This window comes from Hyposmocoma kahamanoa, unplaced genomic scaffold, assembly GCF_003589595.1.
Source record: "Hyposmocoma kahamanoa isolate Upper Pololo Valley unplaced genomic scaffold, ASM358959v1 64, whole genome shotgun sequence".
NCBI lineage: Eukaryota > Metazoa > Arthropoda > Insecta > Lepidoptera > Cosmopterigidae > Hyposmocoma > Hyposmocoma kahamanoa.
The window spans coordinates 9,303,304-9,318,530 of NW_020653852.1; the positions used below are offsets into that span (position 1 = coordinate 9,303,304).

General features: G+C 35.1%; 2 protein-coding genes across 2 annotated transcripts in view; both read right to left on the reverse strand.

Moving 5' to 3' along the window:
• Nucleotides 1-1,571, reverse strand: part of LOC113230996 (alpha-amylase 2-like) — a 6,765-nt gene extending 5,194 nt beyond the window's left edge. The window contains exons 1-3 of the mRNA XM_026465125.1: nt 1,437-1,571; nt 1,129-1,305; nt 32-183 (exon numbers count right to left, since the gene is read on the reverse strand). Coding sequence (XP_026320910.1) covers nt 32-183; nt 1,129-1,305; nt 1,437-1,439 — 332 coding nt within the window. The 5' untranslated portion in view covers nt 1,440-1,571. The remainder of the gene's footprint in view (nt 1-31; nt 184-1,128; nt 1,306-1,436) is intronic.
• Nucleotides 1,572-4,259: 2,688 nt separating this feature from the next.
• Nucleotides 4,260-14,773, reverse strand: LOC113230997 (alpha-amylase 2-like). The gene is made up of 10 exons (XM_026465126.1): nt 14,747-14,773; nt 14,417-14,593; nt 13,940-14,091; nt 13,347-13,362; nt 8,129-8,293; nt 7,755-7,870; nt 6,645-7,152; nt 6,127-6,327; nt 5,776-5,937; nt 4,260-4,346 (listed from the first exon to the last, which is right to left on the reverse strand). Exons 1-10 carry the CDS (start codon nt 14,747-14,749, stop codon nt 4,335-4,337), a joined length of 1,512 nt encoding a protein of 503 aa, XP_026320911.1. The 5' UTR covers nt 14,750-14,773; the 3' UTR covers nt 4,260-4,334.
• Between the last annotated feature and the right edge of the window lie 454 nt (nt 14,774-15,227).

Genomic DNA, 15,227 nt, shown 5'->3' on the forward strand with positions numbered 1-15,227 from the left:
ATGTATTCCACATTGTTATGACTGCAATTACCTGACTCCAGCATCATTACACCGCCGAAGCATGTTAGCTAATTGTTGTTCGGTACCTGACCGGGTCTCCAATATGTACGACATCGACTGATAGCGTTCCCACCAAGGACGGTTGTATGACCACAATACGACATTTTCATTTGGGGGCGAAATCTGCAATAATATATTGTAGATTAAACAGCTTCTATTGTGCTCATTTGACCTCTATCTCACCTGATGAAAAGCGATAATGAAGTCGATGGTGTAGCATGCACACCTAAATAAAGCCTATTCACTCTCGCCTTGAAAGGGTCTAAGTTACAGGTTCGAAGGGAAGAAGTCCGCAGGTAAGAAATTCCACCCTCTGGCCGCTCGCCAAATAAATGTGGAAGCGAACATAATCTTAGGGTATTGTTAAAGTATTTTTGTTTAATATATTTTGCTTCATGGAGACTTATTTTATTTTTACGGCTGCATTTAAAGATTTTTAAAAGTGACTCGAACCGAACCAACCAAATGTGAAAAAAACCTAGATTTTTTTATGATGCCGATCAAAAAAGTTTAACTAATTATTAATTAATTAAATTAAGCAAATGGATTGCTATGATTATTTATTAATACAAAGATCGAACACAAAGAAAAGTTTCTTCGACTCGACAGGACTCGAACCTGCGACTACGGGAATACCATCCCCTTGCTCTTCCAATTGAGCTACAGGTCTGTTCTATAACAGATACGTAGAAGAATTTCGTCTATATCTCAATACAAATTTATGTCTATGTCTCAATACAAAGATATATATAAAGATCTACTACCTACCTACATCTTTGTATTTTTCAGATTTTAACGCCATAAGCCGTAATGTTTCTGTGTTCGATCTTTGTATTTAATAATTATAGTAAACTAATGAAGTTATTTCACAAACATTACATGAATAAGCAAATGGAGTTCATTAAAGTAGATAATTTTTCATTTACTTCTATTCACGGCATTTAGCTAAGTACTTGCATTTTATTGATATACACATATATAAGATAGAGATAGTAGAGAGATAGAGATACACTATATAATTAAATCAGCGATACGATATAAGTAAATTGTCTTTTGAGTATAAATTACCTGTATCCCTCCATAGCCTTTAGGTCCCAAAAATCTTTCACATTCGGCAGCAATATCATCCCACTTCCATTCAAAGAGATGCACGTTCACCGAGTGGCCGTCAGCATAGTATGGATTTTTGTATGCCTTGGCAGTCGTCAAAAGTGCTAAACTCAATAGTACTAAGCTTAATATCCCCTAAAAAAGATGTAGAGTAACTAGTAAAAATTTGAGAGATGCAAAGATTTTGCATTAGATTTTTCTCCCGTGTCCTAAAAGTATAGATTATTTTGATGTTGAAATAAGTTTAATTATGTGCTTATTCTTACCATACTCGCTAGCTGAACGATGGCACCGGGAACAGTGATTAAAAATTTTATTTATCATATCACATTTAGTTATTTGTAAATAGGCAATCAATTAGCATTAAAACAAAAACAAATCTCATTAATATCAGTGACGTCATAAACATGATAATCCACTTTTCAGGTATTTATCGGTAAAAATGTCTTCAGAACTATAGGTATAGTATTCAACTAGAGAAAGAATCAAATATTACTTACTATAATTGTAAATATACTGCCAATAATTTGCTGATAAGATTTTAGTTATTTTAGAGTTATTTTATTAATTTATTTTATAGTCTATCGCACATAAAATTGTACAAACATTTTCTTATCGAAAGATGACTTAATGCCATTAGGCATTCTCTATCTGTCACCCACAGAGCTGGGTTCAGATCAGAATAATCAACAGATATGATCAAAGTTTATACATAATTATGATACATAATTTACACACCATTATAGGATTTCGATGACTGTATTTTGTTTGGATTTAAAAAAAATTTTGTTTCTTATCGAAAGATGGCTCAATTTAGCGATATTTTTCAAAAGACCGTAGAGTTGAGTCAAAACAACGGTCTAGATAAAAATGAAATGAAATGAAATGAAATGAAATGAAATTTATTTGCTTAAAACATGGTGTGAAAGATTAATTAATTAATCAATTATTACAGAACACATGTCTTACCTGACTAGGCATGCAAAATGTTGCTTAAATTTAGTTTAATTATAGCATTGTCATCAGACGTGTACAAGGAATAATAATAAACAATTAATTAATAACAAGAGAATAATAAACTATCAATGTCAAATTATTAAATATCATACATCATGATTACATTAAACATAAATATACCTTATAATTTCATGTCGACATCCAATAAGAAACAAAAAATAATCAGTCAATTAAAAACAACAAAATAATAACCTTCTATGTCAAACTATAAAATATTTATAAATCATTATTACATTGTACATATACATTTAGCACTAATTTCATGTCAACATTTATCTAAAAAATCAGTCACTTTGTAATAATTTTTGTCTCTAAGCCATTCACTAAGTCTGTTTCTGAACAAATTATTTGGTAACGTTTGAATGTCTTTTGGTAGAGCATTATAAATTCGGACACACATACCGTTACATTGATTTTTGTAATAACACAATCTAGGTTTATTATTATACACCAGTCTATTTGAGTCCCTTACACTTCTACTATGTACATCTGTAATTTTTTTTAAAAGGTTTAGATTTTGCTTAACAAACCATGCCACTTCAAAAATGTACATACACGGTAACGGCGAAATTCCCAATTCTTTAAACAAAGGTGCACAAGATTCCCATGGGGAAACACCGGTCAAGAAGTGTGTGACAAAAAGTCAAACACACTTTTTTTGAGCTGTGAACAATTTTTTACACTCAGTTGAGTTACCCCAAACCAAGTTCATATCTAAGCAGAGACGCAACGTAACCATGATAAGCAGTCAAAACTGTAGATGATGATGATATATTTCGCAACCTCCTTAAGACGTACACGTATCGATGTAATTTATCTACCAGTGACTCGACGTGTTGTGACCATTTGCAACTACTGTCTATTTCCACGCCTAAGAATGTTGTAGAGTCTGCCTCCTGAATATTGACATCCTTGTAATTTATGTTAAGGTTCATTTTTGTTTGTCGATTTGTACCAAATTGAATGAATTTAGTTTTAGTCAAGTTAACAGTCAAATTATTAAGTTTAAGCCAATTTATTATACATATAAATGTGACTTACATGCGCCATGGACTCATTTTAAAAGAAGATCATCATGTTCTAGGTGAATGTAACCTGGTGCACGTCTTCACTTTCCAGCTGTTGAAAATGTGAACAACCGTAAGTCAATCTCTAATAAAATATAAATTTATGCACTGACATTACTAGACAAAAAATATTATGGCTCTTTTCCTATTTATTTAGTATTTTAATTTAGTATTTAGATTCGGCAGCACCAAGTCTCTACCTCAGTCTCATTGAGCATCTGTGAGACATTCTAAAATGGAGTGTTAGAGCTGTACGTCCAACTCCACAGAACATTCGAAAACTTAAAACTGATTAATAGATTCAGGCGTCACTTTGCGGAAGTCCATGTTAATAAAAATGGAAGTCAATTAATTTGCTACTCCGCGAACCCAGGGTTGTTCCGAGGGTTGTGAACCTTCTTTGACGTGGAGGTTACAACACGATGTTTTTTTTAGGGTTCACGGAGTAGCAAATTAATTTACTTCCATTTTTATTAACTTAAAACTTCTATTACCATAGGTCATAATCCGCCACGCTGGCTCAATGCGAGTTGGGGACTTCACACGTGTTCCGAGCGTGAACGAGGCTGGATTCGAACCCACAGCCTTTGCTTGAAAGGCGGTAGTCAAACATTAGGCTACCACAGCTTTTATTAATTTTTGCATAAAAAAATAACCTCACATAATCAATCATTTTTATTTCATTTTATTGCATTGTTATCATTTCCTTACACTAATACTCAAAGTACTGGGGAGATTCATAGGAGCTATTTTTTTGCGGTTTTTTTTCATTATACACTCGCACAGCAAGTAAACTTTTATGCTAAATCTCATTACCCGTAACACCGCCCTTTGTCCAAGTCCCTTAAGTTTAACTAGCAAGTCATTTTGCAGTTTACGCGTGCAATAATGTCAAAGTTAACCAGTTTGAAGTTTCAAGTTCTTTGGCAATATATAAGACGTAAGACAAGAAATGATAATGAACAGAGTTTTTATTTTTCATTTTATTGAAAGCAGTTTTAGCTAATGATATCTATGTTGAAGTTTTGCTTATAGCTAGCTTATATTTTCAAATTCAGTCCTTCCATATCTTCAGCAAGATTACAGGCGGCTCTGGAAAATAAGCAAAGAATGAAGTGCGTATATGTACGCTAAATAAATAAATAAATGTTAACTCTGGTTAAGATTATGAATGTTCATTAGCAACAGAATAATCTCAGTACAGAGCACAGACATGTAGATATATGCCTGTGGTACAATGTATTAAAAAAACGGATCTCAAAAGTTCGTGGAACTATATCTATTTGCTAAGTTTTATTGATTGAAATCGGCTACCGCAAAGTACGCGAAATGGGATTCATCCCCTTCTTTGCCACCCTTAGAGGTGGCAAATGAGTGGTAAAGGTTCACAAATGAGTTATCGCGTAACATACGTACAAAAAAAATATACACCCGAATTGAGAACCTCCTCCTTTTTTTGAAGTCAGTCAAAAATAAATCTTAAAGGGGGTGAAAAAGTGATGAAAAATTGTATGGAGCACCAACAACACTATGGAAAATAGATTTGTTTATAATATTAAGTGACGGGTCGAACAAGTCGTGCGCCTGATGGTAAGCTACACGCCGATCCATAACAGTTGCAGTGCTACTCAGTGCTTTAAATCGCAAAAATATGAGAGGCACTGCCACTGCGCCTGTCACCTTGAGCCATAAGTTGATAGGTCCCATGGGGCTTTAATTTCACCAGCACCCTTACCCTTTAAAACCGGAACGCAGTAATGCACATTACTGCGTTCCGTCGTGGTTCTTCACTGAACGAACTCTTTCACAAGGAGCTCTACTACTACTAAAATATAATGCTAGTATAGTACAGTAAGTACGTATTCTACGCAGACAAAGTCGCGGGTACCAACTAGTATTCTATAAAGTGAAAGTTTGTAATTATAGGGGATTAAGTACTACAGAAATAATTGAAGAGCAGAGTACACAGAAACTCCCAGTGCTATCGAATGAATACAGATCTCGCAAGGAAATGGACTAGTCTTTCAACAGAGAAGAAAAGCTTATAAGAAGGGATAATTAAACGTTTTAATAATAGTAGTACGATATCTATATCGATATTTTTATCTTAGGAATGGATATAAAAGAAAGTGAAAATGACAATTACGATTAATGTGATATACGTGGTGTCTCTACTTCATCTGAAGGTCAATTAAATGTTCCTGAACAATTTAGACTCGAAATAGAAAACATACTTGCAAAAGTTTCAATATATTCAGGTTATTCAATAGGGACATAAGAAAAAGAATTGTACGCTGCAAACTTGCGTCATATGCACGAGATCGAAATCCATTCTTAAATGTAATATGTGTACTGCAACTGGTATAAATTTCAGCTCGATATCTCAATTATTGTGTGTTTTATTGAAATACAAAATTGTTACATCTTTATTGGAAAACCCTTCACTTGAAATTAGACGAAATTAATTCGTGTTGAAATCAGTTCACTCCAAGAGAAAATATACTTAATATTGGCATCTTACCTCTGATCCAACATGTATGGCTAGAACCATATCGAAGTCAAGCGCTCCAATGTTGATCTGCGCTCGGCCATCGTTGCCTACTGTGACGGTTTTGCCCTGACACGAATTGCCTACCTTGTTGCCCGATATCACGTCGCAGTAACTACCCGCTGGGAGACACGTCTACAATACGACATTACACTATTCAATTTTCAAGACATGATTCCAATTTAGTTTCTGTAGAGCCTATATAAAGAAAAGGCAAGGAAATTATTTTACAAGGCAATTGCAGTTTTTAAATGGCATTTTTCTGAGAGACCACGTTTAGGTAGTAGGTTCGCTATGTAAGGAATAATCGTCCATACTACAAACCTGTAAGTTCTCATTTAGATTCCAAATGTCATTGTTAATAGCGATGAAGGCACGGTTGCCTCGGCAAAAAGCAATCTGGTTACTCTCATTGTCCCACCAGTCGTTCAATCCTGCATCTCCCGCTATGTTCCTGAAGCCTACCATGTTGAAGATCTGACGCCAACGGTGTTGGCACACCCAGCCATTGCCACATGACCCGTCCTGAAATTTACAACAACGTGACATATATAATATTATGTATAGAAGTAAATATCATCGTCAAGCTGGAAATTAAAATAACATGCGATAGTACAAAAAATCTGCCTACAGATCTTTAGATTTGCTACAACAAGACAACTACTTTACGATGTTAAATTACCTAACCGTGAACTTAGTACCGAATTTTAAGGTTATTACGATTGCATCGTATTACAAATGGCCACGGTCCAGTAAAGAGCCCGAAACATTTATTTGTTTGAATATTTTAGATCCGTAAGAAACAGTTTCATTTCCAACGTCCAGTTATTTTGACGACTCACCGAATTAATAGCGGGAGATATGATATTTCCACTGCTGTCCATAGGCGGCCCAACTTCACTATCCCAGAAGTTGAAACTGCTCATAATCTGTGGTTCTCCGTACGGATGTGCGAGAAGGAACGCAATAGCACCCTTATATGGTCTGGGTTCTTTATAGTTTAAGATATCACCTCCTCCACCCAGAGTTCTCTCATTATCGTGATTGTCAATAAAGGTTAAAGCGTCGCCGTGAGCCATGAGACCCCATTCCGGTCCCCAAGAACTCAACCATTTGAGTTGATTGCGCCTTCTAAAGCAATTAGTCAATTCTTTTCCAGCTAGAAACTCGGTAACTGCTGCTATAGGAGTATACTCGTCTCTAGTTATGATGTTATCGCCGTAATCACTGACTTCTTGATAGATGTAAGGCCGAGCATTAGGAGGGAATCCGTGATCGGTATTCAAGTTATGAAGACGATTAAAAATTTCACGAAGATCTTCTGGCCACATGAACGTTGCTGCGTCAATCCTATTTATGAAAAATATGGTGAAATCACAGGCACATGGGACTTGTATATTTGTATCTCAGGGTTTCAGACGCAGAGGCAGTGCCCCTCAGATCTTTGCTATTTAAAGCTCAGGAGTGGCACTGCAACTGTTGTGGACAGGCATGGAGCTTACCATCAGGCGCACGATTTCTTCGTCGCTTGATATTATAATTTAAAAAAATAAAAATTGAGCTCAAAATATGGATTACCTCTATTGATTGGGCAGATTCAAAAAGACACAAGATTATTCATTTTTTAGATAATATTAACAATATAATGTGCCCGACAACGATTTTCAATTTTTCAATTACCTTGTCTCAAACTTGGGAATTCCCTGTACTTATGAGTACCAGAGCAACGGAATTGAGTCCGGGACATTAAACAGATCACCCTACAACATTTCCCAAATTGATTCTATCGGCCTTTGGGAACTTCCTCGTCCAACGTTCAGTGCAAACAGTAGAGCCACGAGGTCGTCAAAGATATCCAGGAGGAGTCGTCATTATGAACATATTTTCTTTTATAACTAAGTACTTGGCTTTTACTAGGATGTTGCTATACAATTCATTGAGTGGCTAATTACCTGAAACCAGCAACTCCCAAATCAATGAGCTTGTTCATAAAGTCGACAATCATTTGTCTCACGTGTTCATTTGCCTGGTTCAAATCTTTCAATCCTATAAATTCACAATTCCGGATCTGAAACAATACATTACTAGATTTGGATACATATTTTTTAATTTTGATTGAAGTTTACTCAACTCACATAAACCACAACCATGCATTTAGAATTGGGATTGGTAGGCGTAAACTGAGGTAAATATCCTTAACCCCTAACTACTTAACTAATGAGCTATCTATATCGGTATCTTTGAGTAACAGATTGGCATAATTGAAGATAAATGGAAAAAATCATTGTAAAATTTTGAAATTAGGGTACTAGGAAATCGTACTTACATTGGCTGCGTTTTGAGTCCAGTCACTATCGGCAATAGAGCACAGTGGATAATTAAAGTGCTCCCTCCTGTACGGCACGGCGGGATAATACCACTGATTAAATATTGCAGTGCTACCCGCTGTACCTACATTCGAAGGAGGCTCACCCGTCATGTGGTTTAGAATAAATAAATAAAAATAAAATATATGTTTATTTTCTCCACAATCATAACAGTTATACACGTAACACTTAAAAATGTATATAATTAAATTAATTCTATATTATGTTTGTAAGAGACTGGTACCTAAACTAAGCGTAAGCTTGTAATATAGGATGCCAGGTCTCTCACCACGGATAACAATACTATAAACACGGAGAAAGGATAATCAAAGTAAAGAAAATTTAGGTAAGTAAAATAAAATAAAAAATAAAAAAATTTAAATCTATAGATTGTATTGTGTATGTGTGTATGTGTATGTGTATGCATGCGTGTGTGTGTGTGTGTGTGTGCGTGTGTGTGTGTGGGGTAGTGTGATGAATGTGTGTACCTGCGTGATATTACGTCGAAGTGTCTCTGCGCGTGCTTGTTTATGTATGAATTTTGTATACCACCTTATGTGCTAGGTTTGAATTAAAAGAAATTTTTCAGTTTCGTCGTACGTACATTTTAATAAATATTTTGTGATTGCATGTTTTACTTCCTGCTTACAGAGGAGTACAATATTAAGCTTTTTATTGAAAACATTGTATAGTCGACTGGCTCTAAAGTGGAAGAATTTTTGGGCAAATGAAGTATTGGCCCTATTGTGATCACAACTAGTGAAAAGTCTACGGTTGTCAGATACGGAAGGAGCTCTGGATGGAGGAGTAATTGCGTGTTGACGAATTAACGTTGTTAGCAGGTACAGTTGACGCACTGTTAGCACATTCGCTTCTAGGTATAGTTGGGATGTAGGAAAAAGTCGAGATTTGCACAGTGCAACCTTTAATAAACATCTTTGAGCTCGTTCCAATATAATTAGCTTATTTTTAGCAGCACCACCCCAAGAGGTAATACAGTAGGTTAGTAATGACTGCGCCAACGCCAGATATACATTTCTTAAAACTTTGAAATCAGCAATATGCCTTAGGTGTTTGAAGACAAAGATTAGCTTCCGAATTTTTTGAGACAAACTCTGTATATGCGGGTAGAAGGAGAGATTTTGGTCAATGATAATTCCAAGGTAACGGATATTTTGTGTTCTTTCAATCTTATCACAGCTACAGGTAGCGGTTGGAGGAAAGGAGCATTTATGGGCATACAAATCAAAATCTAAGCAAGAATTAGAAGTAGTATTTCGAATACAAAATGGTACGTATTTCGTTTTGTCTGTATTCAGCGTCAACGAGTTTGCTGCTAGCCAGTGATTAACGATATCAAAGCCTTTCTGTGCCAGTGAAAATACATCTTCCCAAGAATCACCATAAAATGTAAGAGTTGTATCATCCGCATATGCGATTATGTTACAGTTTGGTATTTGGACCTGACAGAGTTCATTTATATAGCATAAAAAGAGGGTTGGACCAACAATGCTGCCTTGAGGAACGCCATATGTGATGGGAAGTTCATCACTTAGGTAGTCACCAATTTTGACTCGCTGTTTTCGATTAGATAGGTAATCTGTAAATAATTTTAGCTGAGTGCCCCTGATACCGATTCTGTTAAGCTTCTCTATGAGATTCGTAACAGAAACGGTATCGAAGGCTTTCGCGAGATCAATAAATACAGAAATACACTTCTTTCCCTTATCCATCTTTTTAACTAAAAAGTCTGTGAAATCATGGACGGCATCATCCGTGGATTTGTGCTTTCTGAAACCGTACTGTGATCTAGCAAGAATGCTATTGGTTTCCAGGAAGCCGACAAGTCTCTTGTTGATAATGCGCTCAAATACTTTAGAGAGAGAGGTAAGTATAGAAATAGGCCTGTAGTTATTGGCGCAGTGTTTATCTCCGGCCTTATAAATTGGATGGACAATGGATTTTTTAAAAGCTTCGGGAAATGTGCCTGTACTAATACAGCGGTTTATAATGTTGGTAAGAACAGGAGTAATAAAAGGTGAGATCTGTTTTAAAATCTTAGACGAGATACCATCCCAGCCTGGAGAGCAGTCTGTTTTAAGATTAGTAATCTCTCGCTCAATCTCTTCACAATCGGTTTCAAGAAAAACAAACGAGTTTGGTAGTGTGCTAGAGGTAGACCAAAGATTTTCAAAAGGGGTAATATTACGTGGGATACTTTCGGCAAGGTGTTTACCTACACTGGCGAAAAAATGGTTAGTTACATCAGTGGAGGATATAGGTGAATTTCCGGATGCTAGGAGTTCATGTGGACATTCTTTTTGTTTATTTAAATTTGTAACTAATTTTATTGTGGTCCATAGTTTTTTAGAGTTGTTTTTAACCATGTTGAGTTGGTCACGTTCATATTGTTGTTTTAGTTTTTTGAGAAGTTTATTACAAAAATTTCTATACCTCTTGTATGTAACCTTAAGAGTTTCATTATTGGGGAGTAGTCTTTGTTTACTGTGCATCAAATCTCTATTTCTAATACATCTTAATAAGCCGAGGGTAATCCAAGGTTTTATGATGAGTTTACTTCTAGGAGCTCTAATTAGCTGACTATTATTTTTAATAATACGCATAGTAGTTTCAATAAATAGATTAGTGGCCCTATTTAAATTATTTTCAGAGAATAATTGATTGTAATTCGTATTTGCACACTCCATGACAATACCTTCCATGTTAATTTTACACGATGTTTTGTTGTTAGACAGTGTAGATATTTTTCTTACTTTAAGACAAAATAGAACAGCAGTGTGATCTGTTACAGTTGTTTGTAAGTTAAAAGTAATAGCAGGAAGTTTTGTTTTCAATATTACATGATCTAAACAGTTGTTTTCTCGGGTCGAGGTATTAATAGCTGGAAGGAGACCATGATAAGATACTATATCCAGGTATGATGCTGTTTCGGCATCAACACTGAGCAAATTTATATTAATATCCCCAACAATAACTATATTTGTGAAGATTGAGATACTTTCAAGTAGAAGGTGAAAAGAATGCAAAAAAGGTATGATATTTTTAAAGCAGGGAGGTCTATAAATACCGACCACTGCAGTTTCTGTTCCTAACTTTAATAAAAGACAATTTGCTTCCGACAGACTTGGCTCTTCTATTGTGTAACTTAGCTGGCTTTTTACAAACATCATCAAACCATCATTCTGATTATAATTATCATGAGTTTTATAGTAAGTATACCCTGTCATTTCAGGCGAGGCGACAAGTGAAGATAGCCAACATTCAGATAAAACAATTATGTCACATTGTAATTTCATTCTAGATAAAAGTAAGGTTAGTTCGTCATAATTACAATTTATGCTGCGTATATTTTGCTGAATAATTTTTAGGTAATTTTTAGAATGGTCAAGATGCGTGTGACATTGTTCTGGAGGACACGAAATAGGTACAGAAATATCAAACTGATCTATATTTTTAATTAAATCGCTTACTGACATGACTTTTATATTGTGTGAAAAAAATTGAAATAATAAAATGCTGCTGTGATAAGTAAATAAAGTGTATCGTACAAGTTAGAAGTGTAGTAGTAGGTATACGATGTTGTACGCGTGTATTTAGGCAGTATGTGTATATAGGCACTGTGTATATATTTGTAAGCTTGTTGTATGTGTTTATGGAAGTGAAAAATGGTGTATTTGTATGTAAAGTGTATATAGAATTATTGTTGTGCCAAAAATAGTAATGACTGATGGCATATACATAATAAAATTGCATTGAACATTGTAGTGGTATATATATAAAGCTTAATTTGTGGAACAACGAACGCACGTACTTCAATGCATACAGAGATAGTCACTTAGATGTTAACTTCTTCAGGTCGTCTTCGTTATTGATACGAATAGCGGAATCACCTTGTTTTTTCCGTAAATAGATATTTCCATACGCCGTCCATACATATTCAAAAGCATGCGAGTTCGCATAGTCCCTCGCCAGAAAAAACAATCTGTTAGCTTTAGATGTCAAAAATTCCGATATATAAATTTGTTTCACAGGGCCATCAATACCTAGTGCAGTTGAGGTCAGCGAATTTTTGTCTGTTTTCTTACTATACTTCGTCGAGCGTAAGAAATTACTTTTTACAATATCAGAAATAAATTCCACAATTACAGGTTTGTTGTCATTTCTTTTGTTAATTCGGTAAACATTTTTAATATCTGATTGCTGTAGGGGAATCTTGACTATTTTCCCTATCTTGACAATCGTATCACATAACACTGAAGTGTTTTCGTTGTTTACAATTGGAATATTACGCAATTCCACGGATGTAGAACGAGTCTTCTTCTCCAGATATTCAATCTTTCCTTCAAGTGTTTGTATATAACGTAGGTTGTTAGTTTTTTCTTTTAGTAAAGTTTCAATTGTTGACTTCATATCCTCATACTGTTCTGATATAAAAGAAATAGATTTAGTCAGCTCTTTATGTTGCTCGGTTATTTTAGATAATGCCGCATCTAATTTACTGTTTTGCTCATCTCGCATAGTTCTGAACATGTCTTCCATCCTGTGGAAAATATCTTCGAGCTCATCCCCCTGCTTTCTCTTCAGAGGTCGGGTTGAAATAGACGAAGTTTCAGTAATATTAGGGGTAGAAAGTGAGAGGCTTCTTTCTAGCTCTGGTAAACCAGATCGTCCTTTTGGTGGTGTCCTGCGGAGCGACATGTTAATTGGAGTAAGAAACTCCCAGCGTTATCGTAAAAAATATATAATTAGTTAAGAGTGTAGGCCTATTTGTCGCACGGAAGTTTTCCGTCGGCAAAACTTGTTTTATGCACGAAAAGGGAACGCACGATGATCCGCAAGAGACAGGTAGATGACAGCCGATGACACCCACAATACGATGCACTTGCGCGAGGTGGGCAGGTCAATTAATAGCCAATAATAGACGAGTTATTTTGACGTCATTCACTATTAGAAGTGATTTTTACACTGATTGCTCACTCACTAAGACTTCTCTTTCACACGACACTTTTAAGTTAACACTTTGAATTGCTGCTGTCCTGGTACTTCAAGAATATAAAAGTGAAATAATAGAAAACAATTAATATTAAAAACAATTTTAAGGAGGCAGCAATAGACACGACCGTTCAAAGCGGTATCCGAGGGGAGAGGAAGGAGAATGGCATCTACATAAATTCTGAAAGAAAATACTTGTTGCAAACTTTTTAACGTAACTTTTGATTATATTGTACGATTGGGTACGTGAGTGTGTAGCCAATATAACCCGTGTAGCAACCATACGAAATTTTCATTTGAACTGTCACATTCTTAAGAGTCTATACTACCTGAGCTCGATTTCAAATTTTTCCCGTACTTATACGGTTTATTTTGCTTGAGTTGCAGGGACACTTTTAGAATTTATTTTTTCACAAACGAAATTAAAGCCGTTTGAAAAATGTATATCGTTTAGTATACGTGTTCTGTGTAGTTTAGTTGATAAAAATAAAATCATTGGTATATGTAAAGTACCTATTAAAAACAGCGGTTTTCTTGTAAAATTTCGAAGTCAGTTTGTGTTTTTTTTCTGAATCGTGTTTTCGCACCGTGTAGTAATCAGTGTTTATCCACAATTTTACTATTATGTTTTTTCCAAAGCGATCGATTCAGCTCTTTCACTTTTATCCAGAATCAACCAAAGCCATTTGAGGTAGTATAGACTCTTAAGAAAATATATCTTTGGAAAAACCAGATACCATTCTTATCACTAAAACTACCTGACTCCAGCGTCGTTGCACCGTCGAATCATGCTAGCTAACTGTTGTTCATGTCCCGACCGGGTCTCCAATATGTATGAAATCGACTGGTAGCGCTCCCACCAAGGACGTTTGTACTCCCATAATACCACATTTTCATTTGGGGGGGAAATCTGCAATAATGCTTGTTTATAGATTTAACAAGTGCAATAACAGAGCTTGTATTGCACAAATAATAGTTGGGCTTTACGCTGGGCTTTACGCTTAAGTTCTAATCTCAATTCTACAATAGGAGTTTCTAAAGTCCAAGGTGTAAACACAAGCAAGCTGTTTTCTGTACAAGAGTAGTGCAATAAAATATATTTAGAGTTCGTAATTAAATTTATATTCATGATATTTAGGTAAACAAGTACTTGCATTTTATAAGCTACACAATTAAAAGGAAGTACTTCGTTATGTGATACTATCTAGGTAAATTCTCGTCAAAGTTCCAGTCACCTGTATCCCTCCAAAACCTTTAGGTCCCAGAAATCTTTCACATTCGACAGCAATATCATCCCACTTCCATTCAAAGAGATGCACGTTCACCGAGCGGCCGGCAACATAGTGTGGATTTTTGTATGCCTTGGCTATCGTCAAAAGTGCTAAACTCAATATTATTAAGCTTAATTTTCTCTGAAAAAGATGTAGAGTAACTAATAAAAATTTCAAACAGTAAAGGTTCTGCTACTCGATAATAGGTGGCACTAGTGTTTCGTTCCCCTATGTCCTCAAAATTATAGATTATTTGTATGTGAAAATTAAGTTTAATTATCCGTTTATTCTTACCATACTTGCTAGCAGAACAGCACTGCGGGGAACAATGATTATAAATACGAATAAAATTTAGAATATCGTATTTGACTGTTCATAAGTACACAATCAATCAGCATTAATTGGAAATCTAAAAATGATGATTATCAATAATATCCATTGTAAACAAATGATAATCAACTTTTTCGTAGATGTATGTGCTTTTAAATATCATATTGCTTATATTCCTAAAAACTACACCATTTTAGGCATTTTGAAAGACAAAATCGTAAAATGCAATCTACAATTATAAATGTATTGCCCATGGGATTCTAGTGAAAATTTTATGCATTTCACAGATTTATGCTTTGTATCTACTTGATTTGTCTACAATTATAGGTCAATCAATTTTCCGCCATTTTTTAAAAGTTAATGAAGAGCGGAGTCATTAAAACAGACTTATAAAATTTAAATAATTTCTTTTTTTAATAGAAGCATTATCCAGTAAGTACGAATG

Coding starts and splice junctions, on each gene's coding strand:
- LOC113230997 (XM_026465126.1), bottom strand. Junction 14,092..14,416: donor AAGGTTTTGGAGGGATACAG/GTGACTGGAACT, acceptor GCATTATTGCAG/ATTTCCCCCCCAAATGAAAA. Junction 7,153..7,754: donor TTGGGAGTTGCTGGTTTCAG/GTAATTAGCCAC, acceptor TTTCATAAATAG/GATTGACGCAGCAACGTTCA.